The sequence below is a fragment of the Dipodomys ordii genome, unplaced genomic scaffold (genome assembly GCF_000151885.1).
Source record: "Dipodomys ordii isolate 6190 unplaced genomic scaffold, Dord_2.0 Scaffold70, whole genome shotgun sequence".
NCBI classification, from domain to species: Eukaryota; Metazoa; Chordata; class Mammalia; order Rodentia; family Heteromyidae; genus Dipodomys; species Dipodomys ordii.
This window is the reverse complement of record NW_012267286.1, coordinates 5905161-5924036: the sequence shown is the minus strand read 5'-3', so window position 1 is coordinate 5924036 and position 18876 is coordinate 5905161. Positions and strand designations below refer to the sequence as shown.

At 39.7% G+C, this 18876-nt stretch overlaps 1 protein-coding gene across 1 annotated transcript in view; it reads left to right on the top strand.

Moving 5' to 3' along the window:
- Positions 1–18876, top strand: part of Egf (epidermal growth factor) — a 66436-nt gene that overhangs the window by 5491 nt on the left and 42069 nt on the right. The window contains exons 2-5 of the mRNA XM_013023787.1: positions 6748–6947; positions 9136–9317; positions 9709–9936; positions 12600–12802. Coding sequence (XP_012879241.1) covers positions 6748–6947; positions 9136–9317; positions 9709–9936; positions 12600–12802 — 813 coding nt within the window. The remainder of the gene's footprint in view (positions 1–6747; positions 6948–9135; positions 9318–9708; positions 9937–12599; positions 12803–18876) is intronic.

Genomic DNA, 18876 nt, shown 5'->3' with positions numbered 1-18876 from the left:
GTCCCTCAGCTCTTCAGCTCAAGGCGAGCACTCTACCACTTGAGCTACAGCGCCACTTCTGGTTTTCTGGTGGTTTATTGGAGATAAGAGTTTCACAGTCTCTCCTGCCTGGGCTGGCTTTGAACCGAGATCCTCAGATCTCAGCCTCCTGAGTAGCTAGGATTACAGGCGTGAGCCACCAGCGCCCGGCCCCCTATTTTTTTTTCTAAAAAGCTTTTCTTTCTGTTTATCACATTTGCCTTCAACACTCAGAGCATTACATCAAGTTTTTTTTCTATTTTAATAACTATACAGAGAAATTAGACTCAGAATTCAGGATGTACCAGATTACAGGTGCAATGGAATTTGAGTCAGGAAACGAGCTCCATTACTTGCATTTTCTTTGATTTTTATCTTTGTCTAGGAACACTCACTAAAAAGTATCTATATGAAAGTATTTACATTTTTAGCCTAGCAAATAGAAGGGAATAAAAAGAGAAAGTAAGTAGCTACAAATAAGATCTATGTCCAATTCTTTGCCATCAAAAAAAGTCTTTCCTAGCTGGGCACCAGTGGCTCACACCCGTAATACTAGTTACTCAGGTGGCTGAGATCTAAGAATCTCAGTTCAAAGCTAGCCCAGGCAAGAAAGTCTGTGAGACTTTTATCTCCAATTAAGCACAGAAAAAAGCCAGTAGTGGCATTGTGGCTCCTGTGGTAGAGTTCTAACTTTGAGTAAAAAGGGCCCAGGGATAGCACGCAGGCCCAGAGTTCAAGTCTAGGACCGGCACAAAAACCAATAAAAAAGCAAGCAAACAAACAAACAAAACCCCCTTTCCTTACAGAGTTAACAAACTGTACAGCTTGCAAAGACAGGCAATTGACTTAGTATTTCTTGTTAGAGGAGCAGGGAGGAGGAGACATTTCAGAGAGTAGAGGTTTGAAGACCAGCATTTCCCAAGAAGTTTATGCCACGCTTAGGACTCCATCTAGGAACCTGTTGGACTCCATGATGCAGGCTGGGTAGAAGCTGGCTTGGTAAGGGTGAAAGTAGAAAGGCTCCTTAGGATTCTCTAGCCACAGAGGAGAGGAAGCAACCCAGGACCCAGACTGTCATTGCACAAAATTACTTGGCATGTGATTCCACCTGAGATGGAGTGTCAGAAACCCACCTATGTAATGATTGCATTGCTTCTTCCTACCAACTAAAGTATATGTAATTCTGTGTTTCTTTAGATCTCTAGCTCTCTGAGATGAAGCACTTTTGAGAGTGGAACTGAGATTTCCTTTCATGTAAATGATGTGATGGAGTCATTTGAATCAAGTTGGCAAGGATTCAGTCAACCTTAACTCTGTGCTAAGGCTGATGAGGTGACATGGAATCTCGAGGGGACAGTGGACTCCAGAGTGAAGGGGGCCAGCGGTGCTCTGGGGCTTTGGGCTGCAACTTACCTGATAAACTCCTTCCTTCTTTCTCTTTCTTTTCTTTTTGGCTTGTTTATTTATTTAAGACAAGGTCTCACTGTATAGCCCAGACTGGCTTTGAACGCACAGTCCTTCTGGGTTCTAGGATTATAGACATACCCTTCCCCCGCAAGCCTACCTTTGTTGTTGTTGTTTCTTATTTCTATAAGCTTATTATTATTGTTGTTGTATTATTTTATTGTTATTATTAAATATTGAACCTAGAGTCTCATCCATGTTAGGCAAGCAAGCTACCATTTGAGTCACACCCCTGGCCTTTATTTATTTTTTGTACATTTTTAATTGCAAAAATACTGTACAGAGGAGTTACAGTTACATGAGCAAGGTTATGAGTACATTTCTTATTGAGCATTGTTGCCTCCTCCTTTGTTTTCCCTCTCCCATTCCTTCCCTCCCCAACTATCCCTCCCCACCGAAGTTGTAAAGTTCATTTCAACATAGTGTTTTGTACATCTCACTGTTACAATGGGTCAACCTGTATCCTTATTTCAGCATTTTGTTTTTTTCCCTTCCCCTCCCCAAATTAGAGAAATATATATACAAGATTCAGGACACCGACATCAAATACAGTGAAAACAGGGGTACTATTGTGGGGTGAGGACATACAAAAAAACAAAAAAAATCACATGGTACATTATAAATACATTTCCCTTAACATCATCTTATATGGTCATATATATATAGATTTTGGCCTTTTCTGCTTGTTCTACACATGTACTAGTTATTGCAAATAAGGGAAACCATGGGGCCTGTGTTTCTTTGGGTCTGGCTTACTTCACTTAATATAATTTTTTCCGAGTCTTTCCATTTCCTAACAAATGGAGTTATGCCATTCTTTCTGGTGGAGGCATAGAATTTCATTGTGTATGCATACCACATTTTCTTGATCCATTCATCTACTGAAGGGCATCTGGGTTGGTTCCATATCTTAGCTATGGTAAATAATGCAGTGATAAACATAGTTGTGCTGGTAGCCTGTAAGGCCTTGTTTGTGATCGTTTGGGTAAATGTCCAAAAGTAGGATTGCTGAGTCAAAGGTGAGCTCTATGTGGAGTCTTTTGAGGAACCTCCATACTGCTTTCCAAAGTGGTTGAACAAGTTTATACAGTAAGGTTCCCTTCTGTCCACATCCCCTCCAGCATCTGTTGTGATTAGAGTTCTTTTGTGTTGTTGTTATTTTGTTTTTGTGCCTAGGTTGCTCAAACACATCATGTGCCTGCCTTTACTGCCCTAGTAACTGAGGATACAAGCATGTGCCACACAACTTGGTTTTCTGTTTTTATTTTTGTTTTTTGAAGTAGGATCTTAATATGTTAGCGAGGCTGGTCTTGAACTCATAGCTCAAGTTATTGTCCTGCTTTAGTCTTCTGAAAAGCTGAGAGTACAGGAACATGCCCATTGTGTTTGCCTTATTACTTGCTTTTCTTAAGTCTAACTTTTAAAAATTTCAACAAGAGGCTTAAAAGTTTTCTACAAAGAAATTAAAGACTGCAGACAATACTAATATTGTGGCACATGCCTGTAATCTCAGCTGTGTTCAGAGAACTGCTATTTCAGACCAAATTTACTAAGCTTACTGATAAGAAGTCAGAGGCTCCTTGAAGTTTTCTTACATTACAGCAGAGGGGAGAAGCATCATTCTTTTTGTTCCTGTGGTGATCAAATGCCATTCAACCCACAGGACCACACATTAAAACAGTCATTTAGCCAGGCGCCATTGGCTCAGGCTTGCAATCCAAGATACTCATTTTGTTTTCTGAGATAACAGATGACAGTATCTGCTACTCAAAAAAACCACCCAGATCCACTGAGTTGAAAGTGACTTTCTAATGATGAGTGAGAAAGTGATGTTATGCAAAAAATTTATACATGAAGGGAACTGATTGAAAACAGATCTTAGAAACGTTCTCATTGTTACATGACTTCTAGAGGGGACAAGAATGACAAAGAATCTAGGCATTGGTGGCACATGCCCATAATCATAGCTACATAGGAAGCTTAGATTGGTGAACTATGGCTCAAAGCCACCAAGGGCAGAAAAGTCCATGAGACTCCATTTCCAATTAACCAGAAAAAAGCTGGACTGGAGTCATTACTCAAGTAGTGATAGAGCACTGGATATGAGCACCAAAGCTGAGCAAGAGAGAATCCCTTGAGTTCAAACTCCAAAATGGCAAGAGAGAGACAGGGGGTAGGAGGGAGGGAGAAAAGAAGGGAAGTAGGAGGAAGAGGAGGAGGAAGAGAGAGCTGTTTTTCAAAGAAAGAAATCAGGTAATGAAAGATATTATACTTCTAGTGTCAAAGATGGAAAAAGGAGTCAGGAAAAGGAGCAAGGAAGGCAAAGAATACATCCTTACAATTCAACAATATATTGTAGAATTAGGCATGAAGCTATCCAAGGGATATAGTCACAGGAATCTTTTTAAAGGGTCTTATAATTAGCCCCTGGGACCTGGAAGTAGAAAATCTTGCCTTATGGAAACAGGCTTAGCATTAAGTGGAGTGACCTCTTTGACACAGCTGTAGTACAACACACTGAAGACTGAGGAATCCTGGTTCATTCAGTTTGGGCCTGCAGAATGGCCTGCTACTGGAAGCTAGGATCTGCTGAGAAGGACATAGCTTGGATACTGACCCAGCTCTATCCTATGTGGAAAATGACTGCTCTACATTTTCACTTTTTCCCCTGTAAAATGGAGGTGACTCGAGTGCTTACCTTCTAGTGTTATCCAATTAAATAAATGAATTTGTTCATTCAATTTGATCCTCCACAGACAACGATTGTTGAGATACTATTCACCACTCATGACCCTGGATGGTGAGAATATGTCGAGGCACCTTAAACCACTGAGAAATTCTGCTGAGAAAGAACCAAGACCAATTTTGCAGAACCTTCTAAGCTGGGTTACTGTCCTGGAGAGCCTGAAACCCTGAATGGGGGGATATGGTTGGGAACAGCAAGGCCTGGAGATCACATTTCAACCAAGACTTAGGGTCTGGGGTGATGATCTCCATTCACATTTTTTCAGGAAGTGAAGAAAGTCAAGTGCTAGAATGTCCTTTCCTGAGTGAAAACTTGAATTTCCTGGATCCTCCTTCTGGGTGGAGAATATCTGAGTCACCCATCTTGAATTTGTGTGTGTGTGTGTGTGTGTGTGTGTGTGTGTGTGTGTACGTGTCAGAATTGAGGCTTGAACTCAGAGCCTACACACCCTCTGTTAGTTCTTTTGTTCAAGGCTAGCACTATACCACTTGAGTCACACCTTCACTTCTGGCTGTTTCTTGCTTAGAGATAAGAGTTTCACAGACTTTTCTGTGCAGGCTGGCTTTAAACCTTGATCCTCAGATCTCAGGCTCTTGAATAGTAGCTTGGATTACAAGTATGTGCTACCAGTGCCCAGCATTACTTTGAATAAGCTGAGAAGAAAGCTGGTATTGTCCCAAAATGTAAATGTTGGCTTTTTTAAACACCAGAATTGATTTTTGAAAAAGGAGATGAGATGGTATTTCGGCATGAAATAAAATTTCCCGCAATTTATAAAACTGGAACTATAATCACTGCCTAAAAGGGTAATGAATGGCTGGGCTCTGGTCTGACCAGGTGAGAGGTGTAGTGGGAAAAGAGGCCACAGGCTCTATCAGAGACAGCCGCTCAGTTCAGAGCTGTGCTCTTTTTTTCATAATATCACTGAACTTTGGATGGCCAAACGTTCGCTTTACACAGTCTTCATCTTGTGACCCATCAGTCTGTTTTCAAATATAGAGCATGGTATGGGAAGACAGTGGTGTCTGTCATCTTTCTTGGTAATCTAGTGATTTCATTTATATGGCAGCTATCTCCCATGAGCCTTTGCTCCCAAGTCCTCATGAGGCCATCATTAGCAGTTCTTACTGACCTGTCAAGGCCAGTTCTACAGCTTCAGAGAGGATCCAGAGGTACTTGTGAAACGTTGGTTCTGCAGCTCATGTCACTCAACGCTTGCTTCTTGTCATCCGTCTCCAGTGCAATGGAGACCTCTCTGTTCTTTGTACTCACTAAAGAATATCTTCGGTATGCTCCAAACCTCCTGGATGCTTCTCTAAGTCCTGAAGATTCCCTAGTAATAGATGAGGTTGAGAAGTCAGAGGTTTCAATGGATTTTTTATAACCTCTTTGGTGCCTTTAGTTTGTGTTCCTTAGAAATCATGTTTGATCATCTATGTACTTCCTCCTTATTGAACTCCCCAAGTAAATAACCCTGGTTTTGATGTGAGAAAGCTTTTACTGTCCAAATACATGCAATCAAATACACATACTATACCATACCCTCTGTGTACCTTGTTCTCAGCAGCTCTGGAAAGATACTAACTTATGTAACATTTCCAGGTCAGTACAGAATAATGATAATTTTGTCAATCTTAATTCTCAACTGTTTCATTTTGCTTTAAATCATATCATATTTCATACCTATAAATACTTAGCCTGGTTTACAGAAAATGATACTGACAATGGAAGGAAATGAAGAGAATCTTGAAGAAAGTGGAATTAGAGTCAATTACACAGTTGTGAAGTGATGATGTCCTGACATTTGACAAACCACCTCAAGAGAGGAAAGAGCTAGAAAGGGCATTGACTCTTTTTGGAGCATTTTAGACATCAGAATTTGAGGCTGGAACTATTTTATTTGTATATGCAATCCAAATTTAGCTGAGTATCCTGAAGTTTAGGTGATAATGCTAACCCAGTCAAAGTATTTCCAAACTCTTGGAAGACAGTATTTCATTTGTTTTTCCCCCACCCCTGCTACCATATAAGAGTGCCACTAGGTTTTTTTTTTAACCATATTCTATGACATGAAAGCAGTTGCTCTAGTCATAAGTGAAACTGGAGGAGAGGAGGTCTGTTTCCAAGATAATGCTTTCCTTGTCATTTTTATTTTCAACCTGCATGATTCAAATTGACATTCATATGGGCTTGTTCCACAATAGAATAAATTACTTGTTTTTTTTCTGGACATAAGGCATTTTATAGATGATAATTAAATGGCATGAACTAGTTCATTTTTCATGATTTGGCAATCCTCATTTCTTGGGATGAATTGATCAAGAAGTTGCTTTACAAAATTAATTTTCATATCCATAGGAACTCTATATTTCCTATAAAAAAGCTTTTATTCAAAAAAGAAACAAGACCAGGAAGGAAATATTAGTTCTGTTGTGATGGTTGTCATGAAGAAGTATTTCGTCTGCATCAGATGAAATATCAATGAAAATAAAACAGTTTGCTTCTTTCTTGCCGCTCAGGTTCTGCGCCTTTCTTGATTTTCTCCCATGGAAATGGCATCTTTAGGATTGATCCGGAAGGAACGAATCACAAGCAGTTGGTGGTGGATGCTGGCACCTCCGTGATCATGGATTTTCACTACCAGAAGGAAAGAATCTATTGGGTGGATTTAGAAAGACAACTCTTGCAAAGAGTTTTTATGAATGGGTCGAGGCAGGAGGTAAAATACCACTACCCCTGGTCTTTGAGGAATTTATATATAGGCTGACAAATGCAGAATATTGAATTCTCTGTACAGATTATGTTCCAAATGTGTGTCTCTATCAAACGTAGGCATTTAATTTGCATCTGTGGAATTATATGATTAACTAAGCTCACAAACTGGTATTTAGGAGGCCTCCCAAAGGTGAATATGAGAGCATCAACTTAATTTTGGAAATAATGAAAGTTGTTATCTTAGTTATGATTAAAACAGATTAATGGGTCCTGGGGCTTGAACTCAGGGCCTGGGCACTGTGCCTGAGCTATGCTCAAAGCTAGTACTCTACCACTTGAGCCAAGGCTCTACTTCTAACTTTTTGTTAGCTAACTGGAGATAAGAGTCTCACAGATTTTCCTTCTCCAGGCTAGCTTTGAACCAGGATCCTCAGATCTCAGCTTCCTTAGTAGCTTAGGATTTTACACCTGAGCCACCAGCGCCTAGTGCATGAATATCTTAAGCAATTTTGCCTTCAGAGGACATTTGAAAACATCTGGAAACATTTATAGTTGTCACAACCAGTGACATAGGACAAGGGAGGCAGTAAGGACATCTGTGGATAAAGACAAGAGTGTTGTTAAGCACCTTCCAAAATGCAGAGTAACCCCAGATGAAGAACTACTCAGCTCAAAGTACCAATAGTGCTGAGATTGAAAAACCTTGTTTGATCTGTATAAAAATCTTTATCATTTAGGGAAAAAAATTATATAACATTTAGGAAGAACTTTTTTTTCTTTTTTATCCTCAAGTAGTTTGTACTAAGGGAATCAAAATGAAATAGAGGGCAGATATAAAGTATTTTACTTCAAACACATACAGAAGACCTATAATCTTTCTTTTCAATTAGTAGAATCCTTAAATGAGTCCCATGAGGAATCTCTCAGTACTTTGGAGCTGGATTACAGGGAGCAGATGATTAGGGGACTTTGTGTTTATTCCTAACACAGAATTATCACTTAAAAAAAATAAAACCAAACCTTTCTTCCTATCATTATTCTTAAAACCTTCAATTAGGTACTAATACATTTGATCACATCCCTAATACTTGCTAATCTCACATTTGACAATATGGCTACTCATTATTCTCCAGCCATTTAGTAGCACAGTTTCAAAATCTTGAGTCTAAGAATCAAGAGGCTTTATGTCATAGAACAAGAAAAAAAGAAAGAAAGAAAAGAAACTGTTTTGAATTTATGTCAAGGAGTTAGGAATGGATTGGCTTTATACTGAAATTCTACCATTATATTCTTTTATCTTAAAATCTTGTCTACAAAGGAAAACTTGAAAATGCCAATTATTTACCTGTGAGAGTGGATATATAAGTCTATTGGCAATTGTTAAAATGGATTGGCTGAATTACTTTGAGATGTTGACTAGCCTAGGGCCTGGAACTGTGCTATCTCTGACTAAGCCTAAGTTCAGAGTCATCCCGCAAAGAACTGAGACTCTCTGTACATGAAGGTTGTCATGGATACAAATCAGGGCTTGACCCTCCAGCCCCATGAGTACTGCCTGAGCTGTTCACAACAGCCATCCAAGATTGAGAGGCCTCTAGTTATTTCCATCATGACAGAGCCTTAGGCATGTAAAGAGAAGCCCTGTATCTCTGATCATGGTCTTGTGTTCTCTAAGATCTGTAGGAGTGGAGGGGTCTGATGGAGGAGGAGGGAGCAGAAGAAAACTGGGGCACCACCAAGGAAATTTCCACTTCCAAGTTCTATGCTCAGACTCCAAGGAAGTCTTGCTAGAGTTTGGCAAAGGTTGGGATTGGGTTCAGATAATGTAATCTGAAAGATTACACTAACAAGTGGAACTAAATAAACTGTCTTTAAGCAGTTATTATAGTTAAATTTATTAATACGTTATGGTTGATTGCTTAATTGAGTCATTATGGGAACATTTTCAGTTCCAAAGCCACGATATAAATAGAATGCCTGGAGGCCTTTACATGGGTGGGGGTGGAAATATTTTTGCCAACATTGAAATAGAGGTACTTTATCTGTCACTATGTTATCACTTAAATGATTTGGGGAAATTCGTAAAAATGACAAGGACTTAGAAGAATAGACTTTTAAATTTACAATGACAAGAACAATTTTGTTATAAGTCAGGAAACATTCATAATAGTTCTGAAATGTTTTTTTTTCAGGTAGTGTGCCATATCGAGAAAAATGTTTCAGGAATGGCAATCAATTGGATAAATGAGGAATTGATCTGGTTCAGTCAACAGGAAGGAATCATCAGAGTAACAGATATGGAAGGAAACAATTCTCGAGTACTTGTAAACACCTCACATTATCCTGCAGACATAGCAGTTGATCCAGTAAAAAGGTAAAGTCTGCTGTTTTCAGATGATAAAATATATTTTAGAGTTAATTAAGATTCCTGGAATCATAACACTTTAAAGGAAAGGACCTTCTCTCTCACACCAAGGCCCTCTGTTCCAACACAAATACACAAACACCATTTCCAGTGGGGCAATTGCCTGGATTTTGAACTCTACAAACGCTCCTAGTTTTCTGCTAGAGAGCAGAATTCTCTCTCACAGGAATCTCACCAATCTCATGGTGTTTCCATAACAGGCAATATGTGCATGTTGAATGCAGTTCTCATTTAGAATAGTTGAACTGATCTTGTGCATGAGTCAGTCTGATGAAATAGTGAGTCTACCTTTGGGTGGCATCTGTTCAAAATTATGGGTTTATGTGATGTGTTTGCCCAGGTTTATATTTTGGTCTTCAGAGGTAGCTGGTAGCCTTCACAGAGCAGATTTGGGCTGTGTGGAAGTGAAGACCCTGTTACAGACACCAGGGAAAATAACAGCCTTGTCGTTAGATGTGCTGGAGAAACGGATCTTTTGGATTCAGAGAAAGAGAGAAGGCAGTAGTTCTCATATTTGGTCCTGTGATTATGACGGAGGCTCAATCCATCTTCTTACACAGCAAACAAGGTAAGTTTGGCTCATGGCATAACAATGGTCACTCAAAGTTTATGTAATGAATTGTTTCTTTTGTTCACTAAACTGCTGTAGTAGTTTAGCACATGGATTTTTTTTTGGAGGAGAGGGTCCAAAACAGATTTACCCAATTATTGGATGATGACTTTGGGTAGTTTATGTAACTTTCTTATCTGTGGTTTTCTGTAACAGATTTGCCACATTATGGTTGGTAACTTTTCTCATTTTTAGGTTTCCTTCATGTGGGAATAATAATTCCTGCTTCTTAGTATCATTGTGAAGATTAAGTAGATAAATGCAAGTAAAACTAATTAGGAGAGTAACTGGCATAGCCAGGCCCAAAGAAATATAGGTCCCGTGGTTTCCCTTATTTGCAATAACTAGTATATGTCTGAGACAAGCAGAAACGGTCAGATCAGATCATGTTAGGCAAAATGAACCCCAAGATAGGACACAAGTGGTTTTTTCTTTCTTGCTATTGTTGCTAATGTATTTATAGGGTGATTTTTGTGTTGCTTTGTGTGTCCCTCCCCCCAGGGTATAACCTCTGTTTTCACTGTATCTGATGTTGGTATAATTTGAGGAGGGGAAGGGAAAAACCAAATTGTTTAAATAGGGATACAGGTGGACCCATTGCAACAATGAGATATACAAAACGTTATATTGAAAAACAAACTTTACAACTTTGGCGGGGGCTGGGGGAGGGAGTGTAGTCGTGGAGATGGGAGGGAAGGGATGGTAGGGGGAAAACAAAGGAGGCAACAATGCTTGATATGAAATGTACTCATTACCTTTCTCTTGTCATTGTTACCCCTCTGTATGGTATTTTCACAATAAAAAACTTATTTAAAAAAGTAAGCTCTTGGGCTGGGATGTAGCTCAGTGACAAAGCGCTTGCCTAGCAAGTGCAACGTCCTGGGTTCGATCCCCAGTACCAAAAAAGAAAAAGACAAAAAAACAAAAAAAAGTAAGCTCTTGCATATTGGCAATGCTATTCTTTTGGGAATCATTTTGTCATGTATTCTGTGAAACGTCTTGCATTTGACTTGCTGTGTTGTCTAGCTACTAACAAAATCAGAAGTTACTTGTATCCTATTCTTTCTCTCCCTCCCTCCCTCCCTCCCTCCTTCTTTCCTTCCTTCATTCTTTCCTTCCTTCCTTCCTTCTGTTGTAAGGTGTAATTATTCCAGAAGCCACATTTTGGAAGATAGAATATTGGAGTCTTTATTATACAGTTAACAGGCTGCAGGCAGCCAGTTGTTACAAAGGCCTGGAGCCCCCAAATACACTTAACACAGCTAGGAAACAGCTAGAGAGAAAGAAAGAACAAAAACAATACCAACAAACCAATTCAACTCCTGTGGAGAGCTGAATTGGGATGCCATGATGACCGGAGATGAGCTAGGAGCCAGGAGACATGATCACAGAGACACATATGGTATGGCTTACGGGCATCTGGGCTGGTCCAGGCCTAAATAGGGTTCAAACAGGGGGCAGCTCCACAGGAAATACCCAGTCACAGGCACTGAACTGACAGATTCAGTAACTTACCAGCCAAGTGTCCACCCTTGTCTCCAGGGATTGGGGCACACCCATCACCTGGGGGGCAGGTGATGGCTGGGGGAGTTTCCTTCCTCCATCATGAAGATGCCAGATCCTACCATCCACCAATATGGTGCCAGCCAGACCTGACCTCCTTCCCCTCCCTCTCTTCCTTCCTTCCTTCCTTCTTCCTTCCTTCCTTCCTTCCTTCCTTCCTTCCTTCCTTCCTTCCTTCCTTCCTTCCTTCCTTCCTTCCTTTGCTACAGTGTCTCAAGTTACAGCTGGTGCTGCATCGCTTGGGCCATGCCTCCAGTCCAGAATTTTGTTTGTTAATTGGAAATGGGATCTTGCAGAATTTTCTGCCTTGGCTAATTTTGAATTCCAGTCCTTACAGCTCAGTCTCCCAAATAGCTGGGATTATGAGCCACCAGCACAGAAGAATGTAAAGGGATCTCGAACTAAAAACTATATTCTGCAGGCACTGGTGCCTCATGCCTGTAAATCCTAGCTACTCAGGAGGCTGAGATCCGAGCATCACATTTCAAAGCCAGCCAGGGCAGAAAAGTCCTGGTGAGACTTTTCTCTCCAATTAACTACTCAAAAAACCAAAATGGTGTTATGGCTCAAGTGGTAGAGCACTAGCCTTGCACTCAAAAAGGTTCAAGGACAGCACCCAGGCCATGAGTTCAAGCCCCATAACTGACCAGAAAAAAAACCCAAAAAACAAAAAACCTATATTCTGTGATTTCACACTATAAAGAAATAAATAAATTTAATATACTTTCCTAAGTTCCAATGATAAAAAAAATTTGAAAAGTCAAATCTAGACAAGGCCAGGCACTGGTGGCTCACACCTGCAATCCTAGCTACTCAGGAGGATGGGATCTGAGGATCACCATTCAAAGCTAGCCTGGTCAGGAAACTTTGTGAGACTCTTACTCCAATGAACCACCAGAAAACCAGAAATGGAACTATGGTATTAGCTTTGAGCAAAAGAGCTCAGGAACAGCGCTCAGGCCCTGAGTTCAAAAAACAAAAGAGAAAATAAAGTGAAACTTTAATAATCCAAGGAACTAATGTCAGCCATTCTTGATTCCTCTTCTGACTGTTTTCAGGCACCATTTGTTGGCTATGTCCCTTTTTGGTGACCGTATCTTCTACTCAACACTGAAAAGGGAGACAATCTGGATAGCCAACAAACACACTGGGAAGGATATGGTTAGAATGAACTTCAACGCATCCATTGAAGCACCCACTGAACTTCAAGTAGTGCATCCCTTTGTACAGCCCAGCATGGACGGTGGTGCTCGGGACTCTGGTGAGTCACTTTGTGCCTCCAATAGGGTCTGGCATATAGGCATTACTTGTATACTTGATGCTTAGATTGTCTACTTGTTCAAGCCAGAAGCTTAGCAATTGCAAGGGAAGAAAAATACTGTGTGTACGTGGTGTGTGGGGGTGGGTTGGGGGGGGTGAGCGGGGTCCTGGCACTGTGGCTTGAACTCAAGGCCTGGGCACTGTCCCTTAGCTTTTTCACTCAAGGCCAATACTCTACCACTTGAACCACAGCTCTATATGTGGCTTTTATGGGTTAATTAGAGATAAGAATCTCATGGAGTTTTCTGGCTTCAAATCGCAATTCTCAGATCTCAGCCTCCTGAATAGCTAGGATTACAGGCATGAGCCATTGGTGCCCAGCTTGTTTTCCTTTTGTTGATAGATAACTTTCATCATATCCTCAATGGGTCTGCTACCCTCCAAATGTAAAGATATACTTCTGTAGAGGCTGGGTAGTTCCTTGCTGCATGTTATTCTCATAACTCCAGTTCATTTGGCAAGAAGTACTTGGGGGTTTTTAAGGCATCAGTACTAAAGCAACTTCAATGAGAGTATGACAAAAGATAACTTCGTTGGTTTTATTTTTGTTATAAAATACAAGTACAAACATACACAAAAACATTCAAAAACATATTTCTCCTCGAGATATGCCTAAACTTTTATTTATCCAACATGTTCTATAAATCTCTACTTCTACAGGATTTAATAAAACGATTTGGGGAGAAGCCCTTTCAAGGTCAAGTAGTTTAGAGACGCTGATTCCAGTAAGTTGTTTGCAGGCTGCTTTGTTGTCAAGTGGGATTTCTCATATGGTTAAGTGCATTGTTCCTCTCGAAGGGCCATTCATCCTGTGGTGTTTTTCTAGTTTCTATGCAGCAGTCCATGTGACTTAGTCTATTATTTCTAGCTCTTCTTTGAGCTCTTAGAACAAGTGGAAGAAGAACTCAGATATACTGATTAGTTGCAAAGATCTTCAGGGAAAAGCTACGGAAAAGTAGACTTAAAAGCCTGGAGATCTATTCATAGTGTGCAATAAAGAACAGCCCCAGGAAGACCGGTCAATGCACTGATGCTGCTAAATAAAAAGCCACAGAGCTTTTCAAAGAAGACGGTTTGATGGCTTATACAAGTCTTTAGTTTGTGGATTTGGATTGGCTGATTTTACTTTTTTTATTTAAAATAATAGGCAAGTTTATGAAGAAAGGAATATACTTTCAATAGAGTGAAAGAAAGTCAGCCCCTTATTTTTAAAGGGGCAAAGATGGAGAAGAATATCAACAAGTTATGTTCTGTCTAAGTGGATTTTAAAAAATTGTACTTATGATTACAGTAACATAGAATGGCCATTCTTGTATTTTCTCTCTTGCATATTTATTAAGACAGAAGAATAAACTTCTATTCTGAATATTTTGGGAACTTTTTTTTTTGGAAGAAGTTGAAGCAGTCGATTCCATTCTATTAAGAATTCACTAAAGAGAAAGATAATTAACACACAAAGCCAAATTATAACTGGATTTTATACAAATTCCAAAAAGCTCATAGGAATGCTACATGTACACATATTAAATATATTTATATTTATTTTGTATATATTAAATATTATACACACAAATAAATTGTGTACATGTTAAATATAGATATGTGTGTATATATTTATTTAATTATATATTAAATATAAATATATACACACATTAAATCTGCATGTACACAAGTACATGTACATACATGCACACATACCCCATATACATTCAATAAGGAGATGAATCCAGCAATCAAAAGGCTTGAGCTTTAGTCTCAGTCTTAATCTCTTGCTGCCTGTGTTGTCCTTTCCCTCAGAAGCATTTCCTCATCTGTATAATGGAAAATAATTGTTCTGCATAGCCCAAGAGATTGTTAAGAAAATTAAATGTGATCTTGTGAATGCTTCATAAAGCAACATTTTATTTTTGTTTATTATTATTGCTAGGTGCTAAATGCTGGTGATGGCAAATATTTAGTTTTTGAGAATGATTAGAGAGAATGTATTTGGATGAAAGAGACTGGCCAGGCCTTGTGGATGAGATGATATCATTTGTGGCAGAAGAGAAAGATGTGCTGGGGTCCAGCTGGCTAGATAATGCCATATATTCTGCTTCAGAACTGGGCAGGGTGGAGTCCACAGAAATCTCAGGAGGGTGGCAGGTCCATCAGACAGCCATTGAAGGGCCACTGGCTGCAAAGGCTAACCTCCATGATTAGGAGCTTTAGTTGATCTCAAAGGTAATTAGCCGCTGTGTGTGGCTCTGAGAAGCGGTGTCAGCTGAGGCCAGCAGCGGCATCCAGAGCGCTTGCTTTGGCCTAGTTTGAAGCTAAAGATCTAAAGATCAGCAGAAGATTAATTAATCTTCTGGGTTTGGCCATTTCCTAAAATGACCTTTCATAGTGCCTGAATTCAGGTCACATTATCATCACAGCCACAGAGAAGAGAATAGCAACTGCTCTGGGCCTATGTCTGTCACTGAAGAGTGATGGTTATTATTAGGTATCATTAAAATCAGCAGCAGCAAGGGAGAGTGGAAGAGCTAGCCCAGGCTGACATTTTATTTGAGTTCCATCTTTAAAGCTGACTAGAGGACTGGGCTTAGTGGTAGAGTGCTTGCCTACCATGCTCGAAGCCAAGGGTTTGATTCCTCAGTACCACATAAATGGGAAAAAAAGGAAGTGGCATTGTGGCTCAAGTGGTAGAGTGCTAGCCTTGAGCAAAAGAAGCTCAGGGACAGTGCTTCAGGCCCCGAGTTCAAGCCCCAGGACTGGCAAGATAAATAAATGAAGCAGCAAGTGAGCAAGCTGACTGGAGATAGAAAACCTAAACACCCCAGTTAGGGGAACACAAGGTGGGCAGGTATATTGGGCATTTGTTGTACTCCACTACTGCTAAAGGCATGGGCTTGGTGTTACTGATACTATAAATGGGAGTCAAGAACATGACTAGCCTGAGAAGTTCATCAATGAAAAATATGGAACAAAGATACATGCCAGGTGCTGGTGGCTCACGCTTGTAATCCTAGTTACTGAGGAGGCTGAGATCTGAGGCTCACAGTTCAAAGCCAGCCTGGTCAAAAAGTCCATGAAACTCTTATCTCCAATTAACATGCCTGTAATCCAAGCCTCAGAAGGTTTGAGAGATCAGGGTATCTAGTTCAAGGCTAGCATAGGCTCCATAATGAGACCTGTCTAGAGTAGAAGAGTGGGACTAGGCACAGACGGAGGCTAGCAAGGACTTGGGGATGTAGCTCAGTGATAGAGTGCTTGACTAGCATGTACAAGGCCCTGGGTGTTGAACCCCAACCCCCCCCACACCAATACAGCAAGAATAAGTAAAGAAAATAAAACATAAGAAGGGGAGTTACCAGAGAATATCAACCTTAATACTTCTATTTCATAGATTAAGAAAAGCCGAAGGAGTAAAGCAGATTTGCTGTAAAACAGATTTGCAGGAATATAACTTGATTTTCCTGATTCTTAATCCTGTAATCATCTATCATGCTGAGTTTGCAAAGATTTCTACAAGCAATACTTACGATAATCACGATCTCTTACTTTTTTGTTATCTGAAGGTTAAGTTCAAATAAAAAGCCAATGTAGGATTTTCACTTGTAAAGTTAAAAGTATTTTGTGCATTTTTTTAAAAAAAAGAAAGTTCAGGTGAATATACTTGGTCTCTGATAAATTTACAGATTTCTAAATTTATTTTCTCTTTTAAAATTTGATCTATTTTATTCAGAAATTGCTTAGTTAAAATTTTGATAGCTTAACTGAAGCAATGAGAAACAATGAGAAAGACTGTTAACTGTACATGTGTAATTAGCATAAAAATATAAATGCAAACAAAAATTTTAATCAAAGTCAGTATCCAAAAGACTGTCCAATGTCGATCTTAGTAAGCAATATTGCACTTGTATTATGGAAAGACTTAAGCCAGACTCTAGGCGGCTCACGCCTGTAATCCTAGCTACTCAGGAAGTTGAGATATGAGGATCATAGTTTGAAGCCAGCCCAGGCAGGAACATCTGTGAGACTCTTATCTCTAATTAGCCACTAAAAAGCTGGAAGTGAAGCTGAGACTCAAAAGGTAGAGAGCCAGCCTTGAGAGAAAAAGCTAAGGGACAGCATCCACGCCCTGAGTTCAAACCACAGTACTGCCACCAACCAAGTTGGCAAAAATTTGTTTGTGCGTTTAATTCTGTTCAGAGATCTGAAAGAACAAGTTCAAAATACCTATGTTAGTTAACACAGACTAGCTAAAGCTAGTTACCTGTGATGAGCTAAAAGAAGTATCACATATGAGTATATTAGCTGGGGCTTTCTCAAAGGGTGATTCGAAGACTCTAGCATCAGAATCTCCTCAGAGTTCATATAAAGGCAGATTTCAGAGCCTTTCTTTTAATCTGCCAAATCAGAATCCTATTTTCAGTGGGGCAAAAATATGTTCATATGCTGGGAAGGTGGCTCAGTGGTAGAGTGCTTGCCTTGCATGCCTGAGGCCCTGGGTTTGATTCCTCAGCACCACATAAGCAAAAAAAAAAAGAAGAAGAAGAAGAAAAAAAAATATGTTCGTATGGAATCCTGAAGTTTCTAAGCCAAGAAAGTCTTTATTCATGTTAAATAGAAAAGTAATGGAAGCCACTGATCTGGACTGAGTTCCTGAACTAGGCTCCCATAGACCAAACCATTCATGCTGTCATTCATGCTGAAGTTCCACATCGCCAAACCCAAACCAAGTTGTTTACCAGACTTTCTGAAAAAATCAGAAGAGAGAAGACTGTGAAATCCCCAAACAGGTCATGATAAAGAAGTCCTCTCTGATTTAACCCTACAAGGCAAGCAATGGGAAGCGACCAGTCTGCAGTTTCAATTATTTCCTTGTTTCTGCCTAAGCTGCCTTAAAAATGAATTGTTCTGCCATGAGCAGTGTGGCATCTCTGTATATTTATTACATGCTGTTGATTTAATGATGGCAACCAAAAGCCAGTGAAGTTCATTATCTAACGTTGTTGAATGTTTATCTTTCGGCAGTACCTTGAAGTAGAAGGGGAAATGGGTAAAGTCAGATGAGGAAGATAACTTTATAAGAGAGATCAGAGACACAAAGCTGCAAGAACTGTTCCAGGCTTGTCTACTCTGCAGGCAAGCTTTCCTCAGTTTCCCATATCATTTACAAAGGTCTAGCTCTTTAAACTGACAAAATATAAGGAGAGAGAGAGAGAGAGAGAGAGAGAGAGAGCGCTCTGTTTTTCAAAAGGGTTACTACTAGTTTAGCTTTCACTTGGGCTCAGAAAAACAAAGCTACCAAATTATCCATTTATTGTTCAAAGCAATTAATTGAACCCAAACATCCATTTATAGTTAATAAACATTACAATAACCAAACATCCTATTACCCAGAATTCAACACAACTGTAGCTAACTCAACCTAAGCATCTCTTTCATTGAGCAGATTTTCTATTTACTCTGGGATATTTCATTATACATAGGATGCTGTCAACTGGTAAAATCAGAAATTAGAGAAGATACATGATAATGACATGTGAAATCTGAAAGATATTGTTCTTTAATGAATACAAAAGCAATTAAGTATTCAATCTATCTCACTGGAAAAGATGTTAAGTTTGAAGCCTTGCTATTTCTCAAACAGATATTTAGTCTTTAGCGTGTTTGTTTATGTGCCTCTTTTTGTTTTGATTTTCTTTTTTGTCTTTTATGCTACTCCTGTGGCTTGAACTCAGGGCCTGTACACTGTCCCTGAGCTTTTTTGTTCCATAGTGCCACTTCTGGTTTTCTGGTGGTTAATTGGAGAGAGGAGTCTCATGGGGACTTTCCTACCCAGGCTGGCTTTGAACCATGATCCTCAGATCTCAATCTCCTGAGTAGCTAGGATTATAGTCCTGCGTTCCTGATCTTTTGTTGGTTAAGACAATAGCTCCACTTCTGGCAGCTGCTTCCTTCCTTCCTTCCTTCCTTCCTTCCTTCCTTCCTTCCTTCCTTCCTTCCTTCCTTCCTTCCTTCCTTCCTTCC